The sequence below is a fragment of the Tursiops truncatus genome, chromosome 14 (assembly GCF_011762595.2).
Source record: "Tursiops truncatus isolate mTurTru1 chromosome 14, mTurTru1.mat.Y, whole genome shotgun sequence".
Classification (NCBI taxonomy): domain Eukaryota; kingdom Metazoa; phylum Chordata; class Mammalia; order Artiodactyla; family Delphinidae; genus Tursiops; species Tursiops truncatus.
Genome location: NC_047047.1, coordinates 73,669,947 through 73,693,432, shown reverse-complemented (window position 1 = coordinate 73,693,432; position 23,486 = coordinate 73,669,947). Strand labels below are relative to the sequence as shown.

The following is a 23,486-nucleotide window of genomic DNA, read 5'->3' as shown; positions in this document are numbered from 1 at the left end:
TATACTTATGTAAAGAAAAATGATTTCTTAGTTAACCCGATTAAATTTCAAACTTAAAAAACCCACAATATCAGATAATAAAGCCAAATTACACACTATTTAAATTTTTTATTTAAAAATTACTCTCCGTAAAAATACTACTGTTTTACAGACAAGAAATAGTAGCAGTAAACATATTTATTATTCCTAGAGCTTTAATGTTGACCATTTAAAACAAATGAATAAAAAGCCTTTTTAACTTATATCCCATTCCAAAGAATACTACTAAAGGGCAGTTGATAAAAACAAAAATAAATAGAAGCAGGTAATTGTTCTTATTACATATAACCATTTAAAAGTACTTGACAGTGTCCTTTTAAAAAAGAAAAATGTACAGAAAATTATAAAATGCAGATTTAGTAGTTCAGATAAACAAAACCCACCGCCAGCTTTCACTATTGTATATCACTTCTATTTAGAATAGTGCTGTATGTACAATCCAGGCCACAAAGTATAGATGGTGCCAAGGACACACTGTCAGTGCAAAGTTATAGAGAGGCATTAAGGGCCAAAAAGAGTTACAGGGACAAGGAGCAGTAAAAGAGTTATAATCCTGGAGAGTGAAGCGGGTTAGAATATCCCTCTTTTACTTTCAGTCCCCACTGCCCTAGCTTTATTTTTCTTCATTAAATTTCCCATCATCCAGTATATTATACATATTTATTATTTATTTGAATCCTCAGCCCCATTTCCAATGTAAGTGCCATAGAATTACATTCGCCTACGTGCTAGATACGTGGTACCTAAAACGATGCCTCATACACAGTGAGTACACAAATATTTATACATATTTAATGTAATATCAACTGCCTGAGGTCTAGTTCTGTAATATCTTTCCTGAAAGTGTGTAACTTTAACAAGCTGTTTTATACACCAAAGTCATTGACATCAAATTCTCATGTTCATTGCAGTTCTACATAAACTCGTGCTCATATATGAAAAGTCTAAAAAGTAAAAGAATTCAGTTTTTTAATACTGTCTCGATCTCTTCACTATTAATCCTTCTAGTCCCCTATTTTTATTTCTGTTTATAGTACCATCAACCGTTCACAACAATAACTGATCATTAGCCCATTCGAGTCTCGATAACAATTCTTTAAACTTTTTGTAGGGTAGGGGTGCTCTGCTTATCATTCCAATCTGTTTTCATAAATAACAATTATATCTTCCCATTCAAAGGCCACTTTGATGATGTCATTTTATACTAAAAACCTACAGCATCCTGCTAGAGTACCTTCTCTATATTCTTCAGCTTACTTTTCAAGTCATTACTCCAAACCTACTTTTCACATGAATTTCCTAATAGTACCCTAATTGTTCACTTCTCTCCTTCTTCTTCTTATTCATTACTATCTCTGTACCACTGCTTATCACTACTTGAAACAAGGCCTAATCCTACCTCCTTATTCTTAATGCACTAAAGGTTTCAACACCAAATTCAAAATACATACTTACCCCAGAAAAGACAATTTTATTTGGTACCTTCCAAGTAGTCCTATCAATATCCAACAGGAATTCCTCCTGTGTCTAGATATTTCTTGATTATATTCTATCAGCTCCTAATATACCAAACTCCTGATGCACTTTGACAACTTAAAATGTCTAATGATGCCAAACTGCCTTGAGTTTTAAAAAATCTTGGAATTTCAGTTCTAGAAGACTAATTAGCACTTTCATTTATAAAGTTGAAAAATTAATTTCACAAAGGGCCAGGATACCTTCGTTTCCTTACAAATTAATTAAATAAGCATTTCAACTCAATTTAAAATATTCATTAAACATTTAAAATTTGGTTTTTTAGGGAACTGCCTGGTGGTCCAGTGGTTAGGACTCCTCACTTTCACTGCTGAGGGCCTGGGTTCAATCCCGGGTCAGGAAACTAAGATCCCTACAAGCCACGTGGGGGAAAAAAAAAAAACAAAACTGGTTGTTTTTAAACACTGAAAGCATGTCATCCAAAACTATTTTGGGATTGAGGAATATTTTACAAAATTGGCCTATACGTTTCAAAAATGTTGAGGTCATAAAAGACTGAGAAATAGTTCAAGATTAATAAGAGTCATGACAAATAAATGTCATGTGTGAGCCCCCAAATCCATCAATCGCCCTCTCCGCCCCAATGCCCCCCCCCCGCCTTTCTTATAAAGGATTTCAATGAGACAACTGGCAAAGTGAATAAAGTCGGCTGATTTGATAGTAGTATTGTTAAGTTCCTGACTTTGACAAAAGAATGTCCTTACTTTCAGGACACACACACACACACACTGATATGTTCATGAGTAAGGGACACTGTGTCTGCAACTTCCTTTCAAAAGTTATCAGGGAAAACAAATGGGTGTGAAGGGACAGGCAAATGCAGAGAGGGGAAGCGAGGAGAGGGAAACAACAATAAAGCAAATTCAGTTAAATAACATTTGGAGAATCTGGCTAGGTTTTTTTTTTTTTAATTGTTAATGATTTCCTCTTAAGTCTGAAATTATTTCAAAATTAGTTAAAAACAAACATACAAATTGGTCATCTATATTCATACCATTGCTACTGGTCATCTAAAAGATGTGTTCTGCACCAAATGTGTTAAACGGTAACAGTCCCTTCAATTTATCACTGACCTCACCCCTATCATTTATCACTGCTTAATCACTAGCTTAATAAGAGTGTATGGGACATGGAGATCTGTACTATAATTTCACAGATGAAGTCACTATAATCCAAAAGTGATGTGACATGCAGCTAGGCAACCAGGAGTCTTAGGCCAGAGCTCATCACACAGTAGTGTGCTGCCCCTTATACGCTATTTACATAGGCATCTATCAAGTTCATTCATGACAACTGAATGAAGGCAAACACCTCACAACTATCCTAGTAGAAATAATATGATTTTATAAGTTTTCATTAATTTCCTTGAGAAGTCTATTGTTTTAGAATTCTTCCCTATTTAATACCAGAAATCAAAAAGATCTTAATACTGTGAAAAACACAGGGGAGAAAAATATAAAACAACTGAAACCACCACAAAATAAATCTCAAAAGTTTTTTCTTTTCATTATTTTCCACCTCCCTGGGATCTGGAATAACAACTCCTGAGCCTATTCTTTTATTTATTTACCATTTCTATTTTTTTTTTTTGCGGTACGCGGGCCTCTCACCGCTGCGGCCTCTCCCGCTGTGGAGCACAGGCTCCGGACGCACAGGCCCAGCGGCCACAGCTCATGGGCCCAGCCACTCCGCGGCACGCCGGATCCCCCCGGACCGGGGCATGAACCCGCATCCCCCGCATCAGCAGGCGGACCCCCAACCACCGCGCCACCAGGGAAGCCCCTACTTTTTCTACTTTTTAAAAAATAAAGATTCTCAAATCTTTCCCAGTGGATAGTTTTTATTTAAAAACAAAAAAAAGTCTACCTGAAGATTATTCTGATAGAGGTTTGGAGGCTAATAAATTAGAATCAAGATAAATTAAGGTTTCATTTTAGAGCAAGTTTTCAACTACTAATTTCAAATAAAAATGGTAATCCAAGTAGATTCAGGGTCCCGAAAAGGGTACAACTACATATAGGCTACTAGGTAGAGTCCCTTTCAGAAGGCGAGGCTCTGGAAAGCTCAAGAATGATAAGATGATAATGAAAGATGACTAGGTTAGTTGGAGTGGGCAAAGAATAAATGATAAAGAATGCATAGTTGGAAAAAGTCTAAAATGAGGATGACCTAATTCCACTTTAAGCTATTACCTTCAGTTAGTTCTAACCCAGAGCCCATACACTTAGTACTTTCAGTTCGCTATTTTTTTTCTCTGATTACTTTTCAAAAGAAATATATGGAACATTCAGAGTAGACTGTAACAGCCATGTAACTCCTTTCTTCCTTCCAATTTCTGCCTTTTGCAAATGGAACTGTCTAACCTATGCCTGTCCCATGACTGTATTTTGGAGGCAGATAACTTGTTTCCTAGGTTTCATAGACCCAAAGATGGAGAGGAATTTTGCCGCAGGGTGGACCACATTCAGAATCTCACCTGATTTAGAAAATAAGATTTGGGATTTTTGGAATGGTTCAAGACTCTTGGGGATGCTGGAATGGGGTGAATGTATTTTGCATGTGGGCTGAACGTGAATTTGGGGGGACCAGAGTTTACATGGTACTGGGCTGAACTGGGCTTCCCCAAAAGATATGTTCAAGTCTTAACTCCTGGTACTTGTGGATTTGACTTTATTTGGAAATAGGATCTTTGCAAATGTAATCAAGTTAAAATGAGGTGTCATGCTGGAGTAGGTTGGGCTCTTATCCAATGACTGGTGTCCTTATAAGAGAAGGAAAATTAGGACAGACACATAAGGAGAATGCCAGGTAATGATGGAGGCGGTGACTGGCGTGCTGTGTCTACAAGCCAAAGAACGTTAAGTGTTATCAGCAACCATCAGAAGCCAGAAAGAGGCAAGGAAGGATTGTGCTTACAGCCTTCAAGGGGAGTATGGCCCTGCTGACACCTTAATTTGACTTCTAAGCTTCAGAACTGTGAGACAATAAATCTGTTTTAAGCCACTTAGTTGTAATTTGTAACAGCAGCCTTAGAACACTAATATATAATGCTATCTTAACAACACTCTAAGACAAGGATATTATCTCCATTTTACTTGTGACACAATAGGCTTAGAGAAGCTAAATCCTTAATAAATCCTTATTCAAGGATGCATAGCTAATAACTAGACTGAGTTTTTTTTTAACTATTATATCTGAATAATTCCCTTTCGGTTATACTCTGCTACACCTCATGAAGAACATTTAATGCCATATACCATACTTAAATCTGGGATATGCTTGAGGTTACATGGGAGAGTAAACCATGTAAATTTTTTAACTATATATTTGCCATATAAAGACACAAAATTTTTACTCGGGAAAAACCAAGGCTTCAATGAATTAAAAAACCTACATAATTCTAGTTAAAAGTATAATCTTCCACATCATCTTAAAAGACTAATATAAAAAGCAAAAAGCATAAATATGTCAAGTGTGCTATCTTAAATTTTTACATTTTATGACCATCTGTAAGCAAACAATATCAGGTGCAAACCAAAATAAAAATCTGTTGTTTCCATTTCTATTGCTTGTAATTCTTTTCTAAAAGCAACTAAGTAATTAATCTACCTTTTAGCATCTAGTGCTTCAACTTTTTAAAAATATAAAGGTAAGAGAGAGGCCATCTTCACAGAAGATACTTAATAATCTTCCCTCATTCATCAAAGAGCATTTAAACAGACTGAGTTTTTAACATATGAACTATGTAGTTCAGACTACTATTACATCTCACTTCTACCTCTACTCACCTTGCCAATTTCCATTATTCCATCAAAAAAGGCTTGTATGATTTCAAGAACTGTCTGAATCTTACATCTTTATTGAAAACTAAACTACTTCTGTGATTACTGAACATGAAGACACTCTAAAAACCTACCCCTACCCCAAACCAAAGAACACCACACACAGGCAAAAATAAAAACTCACAACCGTCATAAAACTTCTCAAAGTGCAGTACTCTACAGAGTATGATCTTAACACACTGATCAGAGAACACACTACCAGTTAAACAATGCTTTAATGTAGAAATCTATATAGGATGTGAAATAATTTTTTTAAACAAGCAGCCAGTGTCCAAAAATAAATTCATCGATAAAACAGAAAGAAACAAAGCCACTTAAATTACTCCAACCATTTTGTTGAGATCTGAATACAGTTGACCCTTGAACAACACGGAGGTTAGGAGCATCGACTCCCACCCCACCCCACCAAAGTATACATATAAGTTGTGACTCCCCCAAACTTAACTAGTAGTAGCCAGCCTACTGTTGACCAGAAGCCTTACCAGTAACATACAGTCTATTAACACGTTATATGCTATATATATAATTATAATTTTATGCATTCATGAAATACCTAACTTTTAATTTTTTTTTTTGATATTTCTATGCAGTCTGCGATTTTTTTCAAGTTGTTGCAAATCTCCAAAAAAATTTCCCAGTTTTCCGCATTTTTTGGGGGGAAAACAATCCATGTATAAGTGGACCTGGGCCGTTCAAACCTGTGTTGTTCAAGGGTCAACTGTACTGTTAAAGCTGTGGAGAATGGTTTCAGCTTTCTTGTTTCTAATCTAGTAGGGAGAAAAAACCCAGAAACAACTCTAATATAATCTAGCCTGTGGTTAATTTGGTACAAAAAGACCAGAAAGGAAAGATAATAATTCTAATGGAGAGAATCACTGTGTTAAATAAAGTGCAATAAGGCAATAGCATTACAATCATTATACTGTAATTACTGGTTTACTCATCTGTATTCACCACAAAAAAATCAAACTTGATGATGGTGGGTAGAATAATGTTTTCTTCAAGTGTCTCTCAAGTCAAGCACAGTCTGGCATATAGGGATCTGACATTGGTTGAATAAATTAAGTGAATTAATTAAGCAAAATAAATTAATTAAATAAAAATTTTCATGAGACCCCAGAATTCTTAAACGGGGGCCAATAAAACTACACATAAAAGATAAACATAAAATAGGGATTAGTTTCAGTATAAATTAAGCTTATTACTATCCTATTTAGAATATCATGTAAAGACCCTTATCTGATCAGTTTTAATTTAAAAATTAGCAATAAAATATTATGAGATCCTTGAAGTAAAAAGTATTTAATTTAGATTAAAAGTCAATTGCAGGGGGACTTCCCTGGTGGTGCAGTGATTAAGAATCAACGCAGGGGACATGGGTTCAAGCCCTGGGCCAGGAAGATCCCACATGCCACGGAGCAGCTAAGCCCGTGTGCCATAACTACTGGGCCTGCACTCTAGAGCGTGCGAGCCACAACTGCTGAGCCTGTGTGCTACAACTACTGAAGCCCGTGCGCCTAGAGCCCGTGCTCCACAGCAGTGAAGCCACCACAGTGAGAAGCCCGCGCACCACAAGGAAGAGGAGCCCCTGCTCGCCACAACCAGAGAAAGCCCCCGCGAAACAATGAAGACCCAAAGGAGCCAAAAAAAAAAAAAAAAAGTCAATTGCAGGCAAGTGAAAAATGCCAATATACTGACATTCAAACTCACTTTCCCCACCAACTCACAATAGGCTAAATTATATTTTACCACAATTTTATAAAAAGTTCACAAAAATTCTAAACTTAGGGAATAGGAAAAGATCCTTTATTTATTTAGAGCGACAGTAGACAGAAATAAAAGCATTCTTTGAGAAGCAGTGTGACACCTTGGAATGAACCAGGTAGACCTGGACTCAAAATTTTTGTTCCTTACTAACTTCATGACTACAAGGAAGTTCCTTGATTGCTTTGAGAATGAAGGGGGGGGGGGGGGGGGGGGGGGGGGGTGTGTGTGTGTGTGTGTGTGTGTGTGTGTGTGTGTGTGTGTGTGTGTGTGTGTGTGTGTGTGTGTGTGTGTGTGTGTGTGTGTGTGTGTGTGTGTGTGTGTGTGTGTGTGTGTGTGTGTGTGTGTGTGTGTGTGTGTGTGTGTGGTGTGGTGTGAAAGAGGAGTCAAAGTTAATTTCTCCCCATTTGGATATTCAATTGCTCCAGTTCAACTTACTGAAAAGACCATCCTTCCTAAATACACCAGAGTGGCACCAGTGGCCACAAATCAGGTAACTAAACGAGCAGGTCTATTTCTGGATCCTCTATTCCACCAATCTATTTCTCTAACCCTTGTGCCAATACCACAAGTTTAGTAAAACTACCACTGCAGTTTTAATAAGTTTGATATCTGGCCAAGTTATTAAATTCTAAATTTGTTCTTCAAGACTGTCTTGACTACTCTTGGCTCCGTTTTCCCATTCATATTAAATAAATCAGCTTATCAATTTCTTTAAAAAAGCCTGAAAAATTCTTATTGAGATTGTGCTAAATCTATACATCAATTAGAAGACAGTTGGTATCTTTATAATACTAAGTCTTTCAAGCCACAAACATGATATGTCCTTTCATTTATTTGCCTTCTTTAACTTCAGTCAGTGCTTTTATGGTTTACAGTGTAAAGATTTTGCCCTTCCTCCAATGGGCTTATTCCTGGTTAAGGAAACAGTCTCATGTAAAAATATTCTAAACATAAGTCAATTTTCAGTATTACCCCATGAGACCTATGCTGCATTCATTTTTAAAGGTTATTTGGCTAAAGCTGCAGATCTCTCATGAAGCACATCTGCCTATATTTTAAGAGTTAGTTTTTTGATCCTATGTTTACTTAATGCACATTATTTAGTGTATAAACAGTGCAATGATGTAAGTTCTTGGTGAATTCTTGATTGTTTTTAAGGCACATGAAGACTTATTTGATATCAGTAAAAAGGAAAGGTAGAGAAACAATTGAGGGAGGAGCTGAAATGCAAATATGAAGGAAAGGTAGAGCCAGTGAATAAAATGTAAAACAACCAAATGATAGTAAATAATGATATACAGAATTATAGTCAACAACATTAAATAAATGCCTCCAATTTGCAAAATACATATCAAGGAAAAAATATTTAAAAACATATTCAGTAAGAGACCAGACTTTTCTATTTTCTCTCATCCCATAAGCTTTTTTTCAAAAATGCAATGGCACAAGCAGACTTCAGGTCAATAGAAGGAAACAAGGCAGGAAGAAAGAAATCCATTAGGGAGATGATGGGGGACAAGATCAAAGGCTCATATAACACACTAGAGATCCAGGAATTATGAGTTACAAAGAAGTGTGAACTGGAGTAACGCCTTCTATAAACTATGAATTGTCCCAAGGTGTCTCTCTTCACCTGAGTGCTACTGGAAATTTCAGTGGGATAATCCTTTTTAAATGAAAAGCTTAGCATCTGGCTGCTGGGTATTTAATGTCCACAGAATCCCCACAATCATGATGACAAGCAAAAACTGTTGCCACAAATTTCCAAATCGTTCACCTCCTCATTCTAGGTATTTTAAACAAGCACTACAAGTGATTCTGGTATGGTAAACCACTGAATCGAATCATCCAAGTATTTTTTAGTCTCAAATCTGAGATTACCTTAACTGAATTAGCTGGCAAAAACATTCTCAGTCATTAGAAGCACAAAGTCATAGATAACATTATTAGAGGATAATGGATAAAACATAAGGACAAAAATTAATCATTGTGACCCCAAACCAGAACTAAGACTAATGAATTTGTACACAGAAATGAAACATAAAATAATAAATTCTTCCACACAATAATTTTAGAACTTTTCCACAACATATTTCATACTTTTCAACAAATAAATGACTTTTCGATGCACCAATGGGTTGAAGCAGTGATTTCATTTACACCACGAGAACCTGTAAATAATATTCTGTTGAGAGCTGAGTATGTTGTCCTATCTATTCAGTCCTGTTGTCCAACATATATTCAGTCCCTGAGTGGCCTGCCTTATGAGTAACACATATTCTTATTTCATACAGTAGATAAGAGCTTTTCTATAAATCTCAAGAATAACTGAGAAAGGGGTCTAGAAGTCTAGTAATCTTATATACACATTTTAAAAACACATAACCTACACCATTGTGAGGTTAAATTTGAGAGGCTGAGTAGAATATTGTTATTGATATATTTTGTAAAATTGTTCAATTCATTATAGAATAGCAGAACAGAAAAAGAAAAGATAGTATCAGGAGTCAGAACAGTGTTCTAGCTTCAGTTCTGCCATTTACTGGTTTGGGCAAGTCTCTTGGGCTCATATGACCTATAACTGTCTCATCTTTAATGGGCAGATCACTCAGCCAGTTTATGTTAACAATTAGGATGAAATGAAATAATGAATATGAAAGTGCTTTACAAAACTATCAAATGCTATTCAGTTACAGGGAACTTGCTACTTAAAGGATAATAATACTTTCAATGAAAACTTCAAAATAATTTATATTGTTTTCTGCTTTAAGACCATATATGAAACTCAGAAAAACCGCACATAGCCTTACAACCAATTAGGCCATATTTGTTTTAATTCTCAAACATCTCATTCTAAGAGAAGCGGATGACCAAATCTGCCAAAGGTCAGCAATTTCAACAGATTAACTACTACTGAACAGGGAAAATGACTCTAACAGTTAATAGTACCATGTCTATGTTTCATATAAAATTTTCTGTGATTAGGAGAGAAGATAGGTTATAAAGTTTTTTAATCTAATGCAAGTTAAAGCACTATGTGACTACTGAATATATGACATTAAGGAATCTTCAAAACTGACAGCCACCTTTGAATTAACTAATTTCACTGAATTCAAAGCTGGAATTAGACTTTTTATCACCCTTTTCTTAAGAAAAAACAAGCCAGTTCAAAAATGAAGAGGTACAAGGGAAGAAGCCATTAGTTTGTCAAACCCTAAGTCAAATAAAAACACAAAATGCTACTTTATACCCAAGAAGTTCCATATCAATCTATTATGAGCATAAAGATTAGAGTAAATAAGAAATCACTAACATATTTTAAACGTTTACTCAAAGAAGAAAAAGAAAGGAAACAAGGAAGGAAAGAACTAGTTAGCTAGCTCCAGGTAGATGAATTAAATAATACTTGAAATATTTAATCTTCTTCTACTGGGAGTAACGTATCTCAAAATAAGAGACTGACTTCTATCATAAAGAGTTAAAAAAACAACTACAGGTAGAAGATTTTTCCCCCCAACTCTATACATCAGTATAACATGAGAAAATAATTCACTTAATATTCAAGGCTGAACTTGAAGCCCAGAATTTGACATAGTTCTTTGCATTTCAAGATAAAAACCACTAATCTTAAAGTTGTTCTCCTTCCTTGTTCTTTTCCACTTGTTTCTCTGATCAGTATTTTAAGTGCTGCTTTTAACAAGTTGTAGTCAATGTGGGAACCAATCTGAAGGGACTCCAAATGGCCAAAGATAGTAATATTTTAGCATCAAGAAAAGGTATAAAAAGTGTTATCTCCCAGTCTGCAATGGACTGAAACATAACTATCCTAAAATCCATCAATTTACACTACAGGGAACAATGATGATTTAAAAACAAAAACAAAAAAACCCTGCAAGTCACCTTTAGAAGTTGCTAGGGCATCAACTCATTCTCATTCTCAATTCTCATTTCCCAAGGTCAGAAAATAAAGGAAAAGAAATCAAGCATTATCCTGACTCCTATATGAACTATATATTTTAGGGTAACCTCACAATTGATGAAAGTTCTTTTCCATAGAAAAATTCCAGCTAAAAAATGTAAAAGGAATGACAGAGCATCACCATTTTGCAACCTCTGAAGAAATACTTAGGTGATGATCAAAGGCTGCTAAGCCATTAGGTGGATCTGGCAGACAACCTCACAAAGGAAATAACCAGACGTGTCTCCTGATACGGTGCAGCAGAAATACAGAACCAAACAGCAAAGCAAACAAACAACCAGATCAAACCCCTAAATTCCACTTTATAGGAAATTCAGAGAATAGAGGAACATGTTAAATACCACCATGGAGAAGAAACCATCGAGGTCCAGAATGTGGGATATTCAACAGAACAAAGTTTCTTCAACAAATAAGTGTGAAGGAAAAAAAAAAAGAGGATGGGGAAATGGTTCCATATTAAAAGACATCAAACAAATGACGGACCTTATTTGGACCCTGATGGAAACACAACAACTGTAAAAAGACATTTAAGTCAATTAGGGAAATTAGAGTAATGAGAATTTATAAATTTTAAAAGGTATGATAATGATTTTGTGGCTATAATTGTTTTTAAAAAAGGAATCTCTATCTCTTAGAAATTTCACACTAGAATATGGAAGATAAAATTACTTCTCATGTTTCTGACTTCAATATATTTAAAAAGCAACAAGGTTGCAAATCTTAACAAAAATATTTTAGGTTATAAAAAAATGAACAAACAAAATTCATCAGTTGAAATACTTGTTCTTCAATCACAAAGTGACTACTGGTCATCCTGCTAAAAATACTTATGTTGATCAAATGACAACTATTTTTTAAAAAATGAAACATCTTTGTTGGAAAGCCAGAAGCACACAATGTTGCTATTCACTTCTTCTGTGAATCAAGTAACTAGCATGAGCAAAGGCATAGGTGGTTTAAAAAAAAAAAAAAGTTACCTGTTTCATCCAATATTTTAAGAATATCGATATCCAGGCCTACCAATAACTACAATGGCTATATGTCTTAAAAATCTCATAAGAAAATCAGCTGGAACTAATTAATTACAACCAATTCTAATGAAACTGAGAATTTATCCCTATTTTATGATATTATATTCTTAACATGTGAGCAGAGTAAGATTATTTTTTAAATGGCTATGCAAATTCATTTTCATAGGTATTTTATCAATCAGCAGCCTTGATAACTTGATTCATGAAGAAATCCACTTCGGGGATATACAATTTAAAAAATATATTTTTTAGACCAGAGAGCATGTAAGTCTTGCATCGTGATTCAATGACATGAAAACGAAAGATAGATTATTTCCATGAACACTACATACACAAAGAGCAAATTTATGAAATCTACTTAATTATTTTCAACTTGGCAGGGTCTATTCCTTGTTAACAAACAGGTTGCTAGTCATAATATGACTAAAGCTAAAAGAAACTGGGGAATCACAAAAGAAAATAATCTACAGACAATTTCAATCAGAGGTGTGTTTAAATACTAGATTAAATAAATACTAGATTTAGAAATACTAGATTTCAAGGTGAAGCTAAACTAAGGAGTTTAGCTTAAACCATGGGTACAAAAGTATCAGGCTACAATGTAGAACTGCTGGCCCACACGATGATTACTTCTCATAACTGACTAGAATTCCTTCTAGAAGCATCTATATGCCTGGGTTCTTTATAGTCAAAAAAAAAAATCTAGATTGCTATTTAATTAGAGACATCTAAAACGTCATTTATAAACCAATTTCTAAACAAGCTATGTAGAATAATTAATGCCATTTACACAGGCACTAAAGCACAACGTAGGCAGTAACAGTTGACAGAAATCTGATCGGAAACTTATCTATGAAAAAATGACAGGACGCGACAAATATAATCTTAACAAATAAAACACAAAACTATTACGAAAGGCTATTTTTAGGTTTGCTTTGTTCCAAATTTTGGTGTCAATTTCAAAGTCTCAAAGGCATGTTTTATATGGGAGTTGTAGGAATGGGTCTGAATAGAAATAATAAAAATCAGGAATTGAGTAGCTCCTATGACTAAGAAAAGATAAATGAAGGAAAGTGGTAGGCTAAAAACTGATAAGTTTACACAAACAGTGCTGCAAAGCAGATCTTAGGACCCCACTCAAATAAATTAATTGGTTGTATACAGTCAATATCCCCAAAAAGAGCAAAGGCCCAGAATTTGGGGTGGAGGACCAGTCTTTAGAAAAGAAATCTAGCCCACTTTGTAATAACATAAATCTAAATGATCATCACTGTAAAATATTCCTTTGTTACATGGACACTCACTATATTACTGAGCTTTAGGAAAAAATAACTATAGCCTTATGATAGGGATGGCGGGGTCAAACATAATCACTAATTTATAATATATCTGCTTACAAAAGCAACATTACTTTTTAAATCACAAGCTGATTTAAATCTTCCTAAGCACACAAGAATCAGCAATAGAATCTCTCAGTTTTAGCTGAAATGACTAGAATTACAAAAATCCAAAATCTAATTTTAATAAAATACTTTCTTTGAAGAGACAGGGACGGATTCATACACAGCCTCTGATATCCAAAAACCCTTCAAAATATACTGTTAACTACATGGCTAAATAATTCCTGGAGTGGGAAAAAGGTAACCACCAATTCAAATAATCTTGGGGTGGGGGCAATTTTAATATACAGATATAAACCAAAGTTCTAAATGTTCCGATTTCAAGGGTACAGCAAGCCTAGAACGTTTTTTTTCTTAAACAATGTGTTCAAAAGTAAGAGAACTACATGGACCAAACCCATACATAATAAGATTCTCTAACTCACAAACATACTCAATTCATATACCCTGATATAACCCTGTGGTAAAATGGCCAGGCATTCAAAGGCCAAAGCAAAAACCATCATACTAAACTAAATTATTTAAATTCAATAACTTTGTGACTAATGATTGCTTTTGGTGTGCACAAACTTTTTTTTTGAATTTTATTTTACTTTTTTATACAGCAGGTTCTTATTACTTATCCATTTTATATGGTGTGCACAAACATTTGATCGTGAAATTTCTTTCACTATCATGTATAAATAATTGACTTTTCAGATGATCTAAAACACACACAAATCAAAAGCACAGACGAGAAAAAAAACACACCACTGTATTTCATAAAAGGAACATAAGATACAATACGGGTCTTTACCTTACTGTACATTAGACCCTCACTTTGAATTTTCACAAAAGTAGAACTTTTTCAAAAGGCTAGTATCTATAAGCAAAAGCAATTTGGCATGTTTTATCCAACATTAAATATTTTACACATATTATAAAACACACACACAAACACACTCACATGTATACATACAAATAAAAAGGGTTTTGGTTTTTTTTTTTTTACCTAAATGCAAACTGGATGAGGATCCATGTGATGAAAGTGATGGCGGTGGCGTAAGTGAATGTCCTGGAGTTTGGCTTGGCAGAGGCATGCCTATTGGACTTGGAGAGGAGGAAAATCCCAGACTATTGTAAAATGGTTGCCCTATGGGTGCTAGGCTGCTACTAGATCTTTTGTACAAGTCAGAGCTAGTAGATAGAGACTCTCTCCTTGTGGCACTACTACTTGCAGAACTGCCAACTGAAGAAGAAATAAAAAAAACCCTAATTACATACAGTGTTAACTGAATAAAACCTATCCCCAACTCTTGCTGGGAAATAACAGAAGTGATCACAATAATTATTTTTAGAAACATTATAGAGAAGATAATTACTGTGATAACTATACATACTAACTTATTAATCATAAAAGGGTATAAATGCACCCCAAGAAAATAACCAAATATTTAAGAGCAGTCACTCATATGTTCATTATTTCACACATATTTACCATTGACACATATGATTACTGTGCTTTAATACCCTGGTATGATTTATAAACCCTGAAATTGTAAGTTGTCTGCTTTAGGATATGCTAGAGATTAAATTCCAATAAGGTTAAATTTTGGTAGTATCCTAATCTCTGGAACCAAGTTCTTAGACTTCAACCCAATGCCAAGAAAAGATTATACTGATAAACAGAATATTAATACATTTCCCTCACCATTCACATTTGATTTGGCTTCCAGCTTGTGTTCAAACCATAGTCCTTTAAAGTCCATATTGGCCCGAATATTAGTCAGCTGTGAAGTATAGATGGCAGCTAACTCCTCAGTACTTTTCACACTACACATTCTCCCTATCCTTCAGCAACTAAATTACAAAATACATATGGAAAAATCAAACTTTCTCTTAGAAAACTGATAGCTCTCATTACTGTTATCAACCAAAGACATGTGTTCACTTACCCCTCAGGATCTTCCATTCCTAAGATTCTATTTCTGGCCTCATGAGCCCCTTACTCAAGTAAAGACTGATCAGCCTTTCTTTTCTTATATGGTATACAATTATATCACATCCCTTATTGTTCTACATACCAATTTTTTTTTGTTTTTCACTTAATCCCCAATTCAACTATTAACCTTCTAGTTTTTTTCTTTTGTACTTCATAAAATCATAAAAAAATGGTAGGTTCACATTACCATGTAGCTATGCATGCTCAGAAAAGCAACAAGATCTGGCTGTTAATCAACATATATTTGGATAATCAAATTCTTTACTAAGTGTTTAAAAGGGTTGTCCAAAACTCCCAATTCATAAGTCTCACTTAGAGCCCGTATTTTCAAGTATGTTTTTTACTGTTTCTAAGCCTTTTTAAACTGAAGCCTTTATATCCAAAATAATTTCATAATACATTTCTTAACCTATCAAGTTTTTTAAGGACAAGCTCTATATTCGGACCAATATGGTAATTCTTTTCAAGAGAATTTTAAAGTTTCTATTAGGTTGTGGTTTTCTAATAGCAAGTCAATTATAAATAGATCATAAGGGTACAGATTAAAGAGAAAAATTAAGCAGAGCACATGATGGTAGACCAAGTTAAGCTTATTAATACAGATAGGAAACTTAATTACATTGGTTTTACCAAATTTAAAATTCTATAAAGGAAAAACACCAGGCTCACACTACTGTATTAAGCAAAATATTATATAAACAGTATTCAATCTTTTAAACCAGTGAGTGCAGTTTCTGGAAGACTGATCATGTTTTATTGAAATTCTCACTTTTTAAGATATATTACAGGGAAATACTAGTAACTATATGTATTTTTAATAGCAAAAAATAAACACTATTGTAAGAATGGTTTTGGCAAAATTGTCAATGGCTATATTAACTATGCTAATTTAAAAGGACACTGTCAAAGTGATTTTTCTAAAACATGGCTACATTTAAAATTCCTATTTATTTCAGAAAACAATTTATATGACAAGGAAAAAGACAACAGCTCTCTAATGAGAGCAGCAGCACTATTATTCCCCTGGCAAATAATCAAAGAAACCATAGTTTTGACACATGCGATATTATTTTCCTCTAAAAAGGAAAAGCCAAGCCGAACATTTAAAAGTAATTCAGAAATAGCTTTACCTTAAACCTAACAAACTGGCTCCTTAAATTTTACTATATGCCTAAATTATCTGCAACAGTATGACTACAAAATATAAAACAAAGTATACCTAAAATATCTAAGCGGCTAGACAGTGGAGTCACTAATCATTTATCAACTGTGGACAAAATGTTAAATTACAAACTTTCAGTTGTAAAAGAACATTCTAATGGGTCACAGAAATGGTGATTTAATTACTTTATTACAATGGCTAAGCTTCCTGGTGAGCTGAGTTATAAACTGGGGTATTTAACACTACTAAGTATTAAAAATTTCATCATATGGGTAAAAGAATGTGTATATGTTACTGTGTGTGTACATGAGCACATAAACACATTACATTTTAGCTTTCATATAGGTATGGAATTGCCATAATGTAAAAAGGCAATGGGTAGACTTCGAAGAGTACCTAAGTGCAGCACTTGAATGAACGCTCATAAAATGTCCAAGAGGAGGGAGATGACAGGTTATTTATTGGTATTTAGGGGTGGCAACTGTTAATGTCCTCTGAAGCAAGGTAAAACAGAGGTACCCCAAACTGGAAATCAGAATGGAGTAAGCAATGCTCATAAATAAGGGAGGAACGAAGATGATTAGTTTTTGGGAAAGAGGCATCTGCAGGGGACATGTGTAGAGAACAAAATGTTGATGGCTCATCAGTTCCTGAATGCAGGGGGAAGGCTCTTAACAACTAAGAGACAAATGGGAATTTGGAGTTCCTACAAATCTATACCAGACCGAGATTTATCAAGTCTTTTCTCTATTTTTCCTGGATTATTTAGGGTCTACAATCTATAGAAACTAGTTATTTCCACACAAAATTTTTTTTTATAAAGTTATATGTTCTTTTGATTTTCTCCAGCAATCTAGGATTATCTGGGGAAAATACTTGTCAATTGTGTTAGAAACAAAAAAATGAGTCTATGGGGGCACTTGGGCGAGAGATAAAAAGACTAAGCTCCAAAAGGAATGAAAAAAAATCAAACAGGAAAATTAAGACTAAACAGTCTTTATGTTCACTAGACTTTTCCTCAGAAGTTCCCATGCCCATTTCTTTAGGTAATTTTGTATTAGGCAAATATATTTGCCTTTTGTATTTCATTGTAACAAAAAAGCATTCTGCACCTAAAAGTTTATAGTTGTTCTAGACCATCATATTTATAAATATGAATGTTCAAGAAGTTCAGAAGATACTGTCTTAGAAAATTGGCAAGCACAGTTAGTAATGACTGGCATGTGTTAGTTTTGCCATTTTTCACACCAGAAAAGAATATAATTTAATGTGGTGGGAAAACAGATGAGAACCAGATTTTAAGACTCAAGGACATGAGAGGAATAAAAAACCTCTTGAGGTGTGAATAAATGGCCCTGCCCCTCATAAAGAAAAGGCTGTCAATTGTACCAAGAGAATGAGAGTAAGCTGTTTTTCCTCTGTTTCCTGAATACTCTGGAAACACCAGAGACTGATAATACAATGTGTGTCAACAGGGTGTCAGTGCAGGCCTCTTCTGATTTCAGCTCTTCCTCAGTTACAAAATCAGTTTGTGTGGGTAAATTATTTATTTTGTGAAGCTATTTAAAATTTGGATTTCTTAAGGATTATATATAAAACTAGGATATGGGAAAAAAAGTCCTTTTAAATGAACTTCTAGTGATAAAGGCTAAGTTGTTTAATATAAAGATAGGCATATTTATCTTAGGGGTTTCTGTTTAGAACATTACATCATATTTTATTTTTATATATTATACCAAATAGAGATCATTAACAACCGTTAGCATTTAATAAGAATAAATCATCTGATGAGCACACAAAAATTATTTTAAAACACCAGAAACTTAAGATGGCAAAAATATTTACTTCCTCGAACATTAATATTATAGAGCAAAGGGAAGAGCTAGTAATTAGCATAATACATATTATCCCAAACAAACCTTACTAAAACAAAAATTACAGTAATATAGTTCTTAAAGCCAGGGGAAAATGTATTATATTTGAGTAAAGCATGGACTGCTTGAAATGAGTTAAGCATTCCTAAATGTTACAGGAGGTGGTTTTTCAGCTACAAAACTAAACCAATAAACCAGTATCTTATTCCTGTCCTTTCTATACCACAAGCTATTACTGTTTATATTAATATTAAAAACAAATACATATACCTCATGTCCACTTAGCAGAGTACACTCATCTTAAAAAGAAACTTACCTGATGAGCCAAATCCACTGAGCGCTGAGCCTATAGCAGCACCCAAAGAGCTACTGCTTCCAAAGCCAAGAGATGTACTTCCAGGTTGGCCAGGTCCGTGAGAAAATAAAGAACTGCTCTGGGAGCTATTAGTCAAAGAAGTGCTCCCATAAAATGAATTCGACTGCAGATTAGTGCTTGGCTGCTGCGGCTGCTGCTGCTGCGGTGGTGGCTGAGTGCCAAGTGGCCGGAAGAGACCATTTGTGCTGCCTGTGAGACTATTTGCAGTTCCTCCAGCTGCTGCTGCTGCTGCTGTAAATTAAATTTCAGACACTTCTTAAAACTACCCAGAAAACCATTTTCTATTTTTGAAACATCTCAAACAACACCAGAAAAATATTATCCCTGAAAATGTCAGTTACACTTACCAGCTTGTGCTGCTGCTGAACTAATTAAAACAGGTGTTGGAGCCATTAATCGAACTGGAGCTCCGAGGCCAGTTCTTGCTCCAGGGCCAACCACTAAGGCACCAGTCTGATCATAATAGGCAGTTGGAGTTAGTACTTGATAGCCTAGATAATATCAAAATAAATGTTTACCAATGAAAACATTATAGAAAACATGTATTTATTTTCCCCCGTATTTGTGTTTTTATCAACACAGCTATTTATACTGTTAATATAAAAACGTTAGTCACCATATAAAAGCAAACACAGCTGAGAAGGTATTACTAAATATATGAAAATATACTAAAGCACAAGTAAATTTTTTTCCTAAATTTTAACAGAGATGCCTCTCACTTATGGACAACAAAATGATGAGATATATTCCTTGATATTGAAACCATAGGTAATCAAGGGCTGATGCTTGAAAGTTATTACCATTTAGTCAGTTGTCCCGAGAGGAGAATGGATAGAAAGACTACGGGGAAGTGAGGGAGAATGCTGTACGATTTATTATGCAATTTTAGTAAATTTCTAAACCAAGTGCCTCATTACCAGCATTCCCTTAGATTTTCATTTGTAAGCAGCCCTTTAAAAATTAAATCATGATATAAACAGATAACTCAAAATCATAAGGTTTAACAGTCAATTTGTAAAGGTTCTCAAGCTGCAATCTGAATGAAAATCACATAGGCATTAGTTTTATTACAGCCATGACCACAAGGCAGGTGACAATTTGCATTATTCAGAACGACAGGTGAGTGAAGTTTATCTCTTCATAGACCTTCTCAGTAGGGACGCCTCATCTGAACCACAGAATAGAAAATGACTATTTCGAACAGAAAACTGACTATTTTGCCAATTCTCTCAAGGATGGTGCATAGTAAGTACAACTCAAGATGCATGGGAGAGAAGTTAACTATATATATATATACCGTGGATACTTCAAGGCAATAGGGCTATTGTCTCCCAGAACGCAGGCTGAGAAAGGCTGTCTTATACAGTAACAGAGACTCAGGCTCAAAAGTCTGAGGACCACTTGCAAAACTGCACTGGCAGCCTTGGATACTTTTAAATTTAAACACTACTTTTCCCACTAAGACCAAAACTTTCACATGAAAAGGCTGTTTTAATTAAATACAGTAATTCTGCTTCGCAATTACCATTTTACTAATACAATGGATATGAATTAGGAGGTCCAGCCAAATGAAGAGAAGCATCGGGCAAAACCTAGGAGGGAATGTAAAGCTTTCAAGCCCTCTCCTCATGGAGTGAACATGATGAATTTGAGAAGATTATTAGATATCCAACTGTAACTGTCACATAGGATATGCAAGTCTAGAGTTCAGGAGAGCGGTTCAGGCTGGAATTATAAATATGGGAGTGGTCAACATAAGGATGGTATAAGCTAAAAAAGGACAAAATCACCAAGAAAATAAAAGGGCAGGGCTTATGGCCTGAGGGTACTTTACATTAAGAGGTTGCAGAGAGCAGGAACAAGGGAAGAGACTAAGAGGAAATAGCCAGTAAAGAAAGAAAATTCAAACAATTTGGTCTCTTGGAGGCCAAAGAAAAAAGAATTTGAACAAACACTGAGTGATCAACAATGTCAAATGCTACTAAAAGCCATTAAGAGTTGAGAACCTGACCAATGAATTTAGCAACATGGAAGTCATTCTGGTAAGGATAAAAGCCAAACTGTAGTGAATTCAGTAAAGAATGGAAGAACAATAAACAAGTACAGAAATGCTTTTGAGGAGTTTTGCTGTAAAAAAAGGACCAGAGGCGAGCTACACAAAGGGGGCTGAGAGTAATTTTTTTCTTAACCAGAAAATGTACTTGATTAGCAGAGCATGATATTTAGGTGTTTAAAAATTTTTATTCTTATTGTGAAATAAAACACATAAAAAGTACAAAAAACAGTACATCATAATGACTACAACACAAAAAAGTATAACTACCATCCAAGCCAAGAAACAGAAAATTGCCCAGCATCCCACCTCTCGAAAGTCCCTGCTCTACCAGTCTTCTCTTTCCCTTAGAGTTACACATTCTACTTCCCATAAATGCTTCTCTCTAAACAATCATTTGGTTTGAATTATTTAAAAAATTTTAGGTACGATTCATCCATGTGGTTATACAGAGATCTTCTAGTTTCCATCTTCATTATTGTGTAGCACCTCATTGGACAAACACCACAATGAATTTATCCGTTCTACACTTACACGGTTGCCAGTTTGGGGCCACTGCCGACAGGACTGCCATAAACATTTTTGTATATGTATGCTGGTGTGTTATGTATACGTATTTCTCTAATCTAAGGTATATATCTAGTAGTTGACACCCTGGGCCAAAGGGCATGTGTATTTTCAAACTTTGGCAAATAATGCCAAGCTGCCTTCAAAGTGGTTGTGCAAATTTACATGCTTACCACCTTGGTATTAGAGTTCCCATTGCTCCATGACTTCAGTAATACTTGATAATGTCAGACTTTTAAAAACTGGCCAATCTGAAAGACAGGCAGAAGCGTTCTGTTGTGGTTTTGATTTTCTCTCCCCATAAGGAGGCTGAGCATCTTTTCATATGCTAATTAGGCACTGGGATTTCCTCTGGGGAAACAGCTGTTCAAGTCTCTTTCACCCATTTTCCTATTGGTCTGCCTTTTCTTATTGATTTATAATTCTTTATGTATGCTGAATTCAGGTGTTTCACTGTTTTAATGTATTGCAAATATCTTCTTCCATTCTTAGCCTGACCTGTGATTCTCTTTATGGTGACTTTTGAAGTAATGGGTTCAAATTTATTATTTCCTTTATTTTCATAAAAAAATTTCCCTATATTATCTTCTAATAGCTTTAAAATTCCACTTTTCCACACTTAGGTCTAAAATCCAAATGGAGCTGAGTACTGAACACAGGATAAGGCAGCGGTTCAATTTGTTGCCCAAATCATCAATTTTCTTTATTTCATCTTATTTATAAAACAAGTCATTCATTCCTCCCTACTGCTTTTTGCTGCTTTCTTTGCTATTAATTAGGTGGCCATTTCTTTTGGGAATCTCACTTTTGGGGTCTCTACTTTGTTCCACTGGTCTGTTTGTCCATGTAGTAATTCAACTGCAGCTTTAGAGTAAATCTTACTCTGTAAGTTAGAACAGAGCAAGTCCTTCTACTTACTTTTGTTCTTTAAGAATGTTTTGGCTAATCTTGACTCTTTGCATTTTCATTAAATTTTAGTATCAGCTGTCAAAAAGAACCACCAAAAGAACCCACTGGGATTTTTGATTGGAAATGCACTGAAACTACAGGTTAATATGGGGAGAACTGGCATGTTTAAAATATTGAGTTGCCCAATGGTTTGTTTATTTAGGTCTCCTTTAATGTCTAAACAAAGCTGCTTCCCATAGAAACTGGGCACATTTTTTGTTAGACTTATTCCTAGGTACTTCTGACTACTGTAAATAATAACCTTCAAATTTTTCATTTCAAAACATTATGGTGTTGGGAGTTCCCTTGCAGTCCACTGGTTAGGACTCAGCGCTTTTACTGCCGTGGGCCTGGGTTCAATCCCTGGTTGGAGAGCTAAGACCCCGCAAGCAGCGCAGCATGTCAGGAAAAAAAAAAAAAGAAAAAGAAAAGGCTGTTGGTTAACAGAAAGATTTTTTTTTTTTTTTTTTTTTTTGCGGTACGCGGGCCTCTCACTGTCGTGGCCTCTCCCGTCGCGGAGCACAGGCTCCGGACGCACAGGCTCAGCGGCCACGGCTCACGGGCCCAGCCGCTCCGCGGCATGTGGGATCCTCCCAGACCGGGGCACGAACCCGTGTCCCCTGCATCGGCAGGCGGACTCTCAACCTCTGCGCCACCAGGGAAGCCCTAACAGAAAGATTTTTAACCTGATTTTTATATCCAAAAACCTTAACAAAAACACATTAATTCTAATACTTTATCTGCAGATTCAGTTAATACAATCATATTTTCTGCAAATGACAGTTGTGTTTTTCTATTTACAGAACTTTTTCATTTTACTAGAATTTCTCTCATGTTATATACTGGCTAGGCTCTTTAATATAATGTTGAAGAGAAGTATCGTTAGCAGAAATCCTTGTCTTATTCCCAGTCTTAGATGGAACGCTTCCAA

At 35.1% G+C, this 23,486-nt stretch overlaps 1 protein-coding gene across 12 annotated transcripts in view; it reads right to left on the bottom strand.

Moving 5' to 3' along the window:
* PUM2 (pumilio RNA binding family member 2) overlaps positions 1-23,486 on the bottom strand; it is a 92,271-nt gene that overhangs the window by 14,386 nt on the left and 54,399 nt on the right. For 9 of the 12 annotated variants that reach the window (XM_033837969.2, XM_033837970.2, XM_019943212.3 and 6 more), the window contains 3 exons: positions 19,335-19,478; positions 18,928-19,218; positions 14,586-14,822 (listed from right to left, as the gene is read on the bottom strand). In XM_033837969.2, coding sequence (XP_033693860.1) covers positions 14,586-14,822; positions 18,928-19,218; positions 19,335-19,478 — 672 coding nt within the window. The remainder of the gene's footprint in view (positions 1-14,585; positions 14,823-18,927; positions 19,219-19,334; positions 19,479-23,486) is intronic. The other 3 variants (XM_033837973.2, XM_019943215.3, XM_019943216.3) reach the window with 1 other exon arrangement.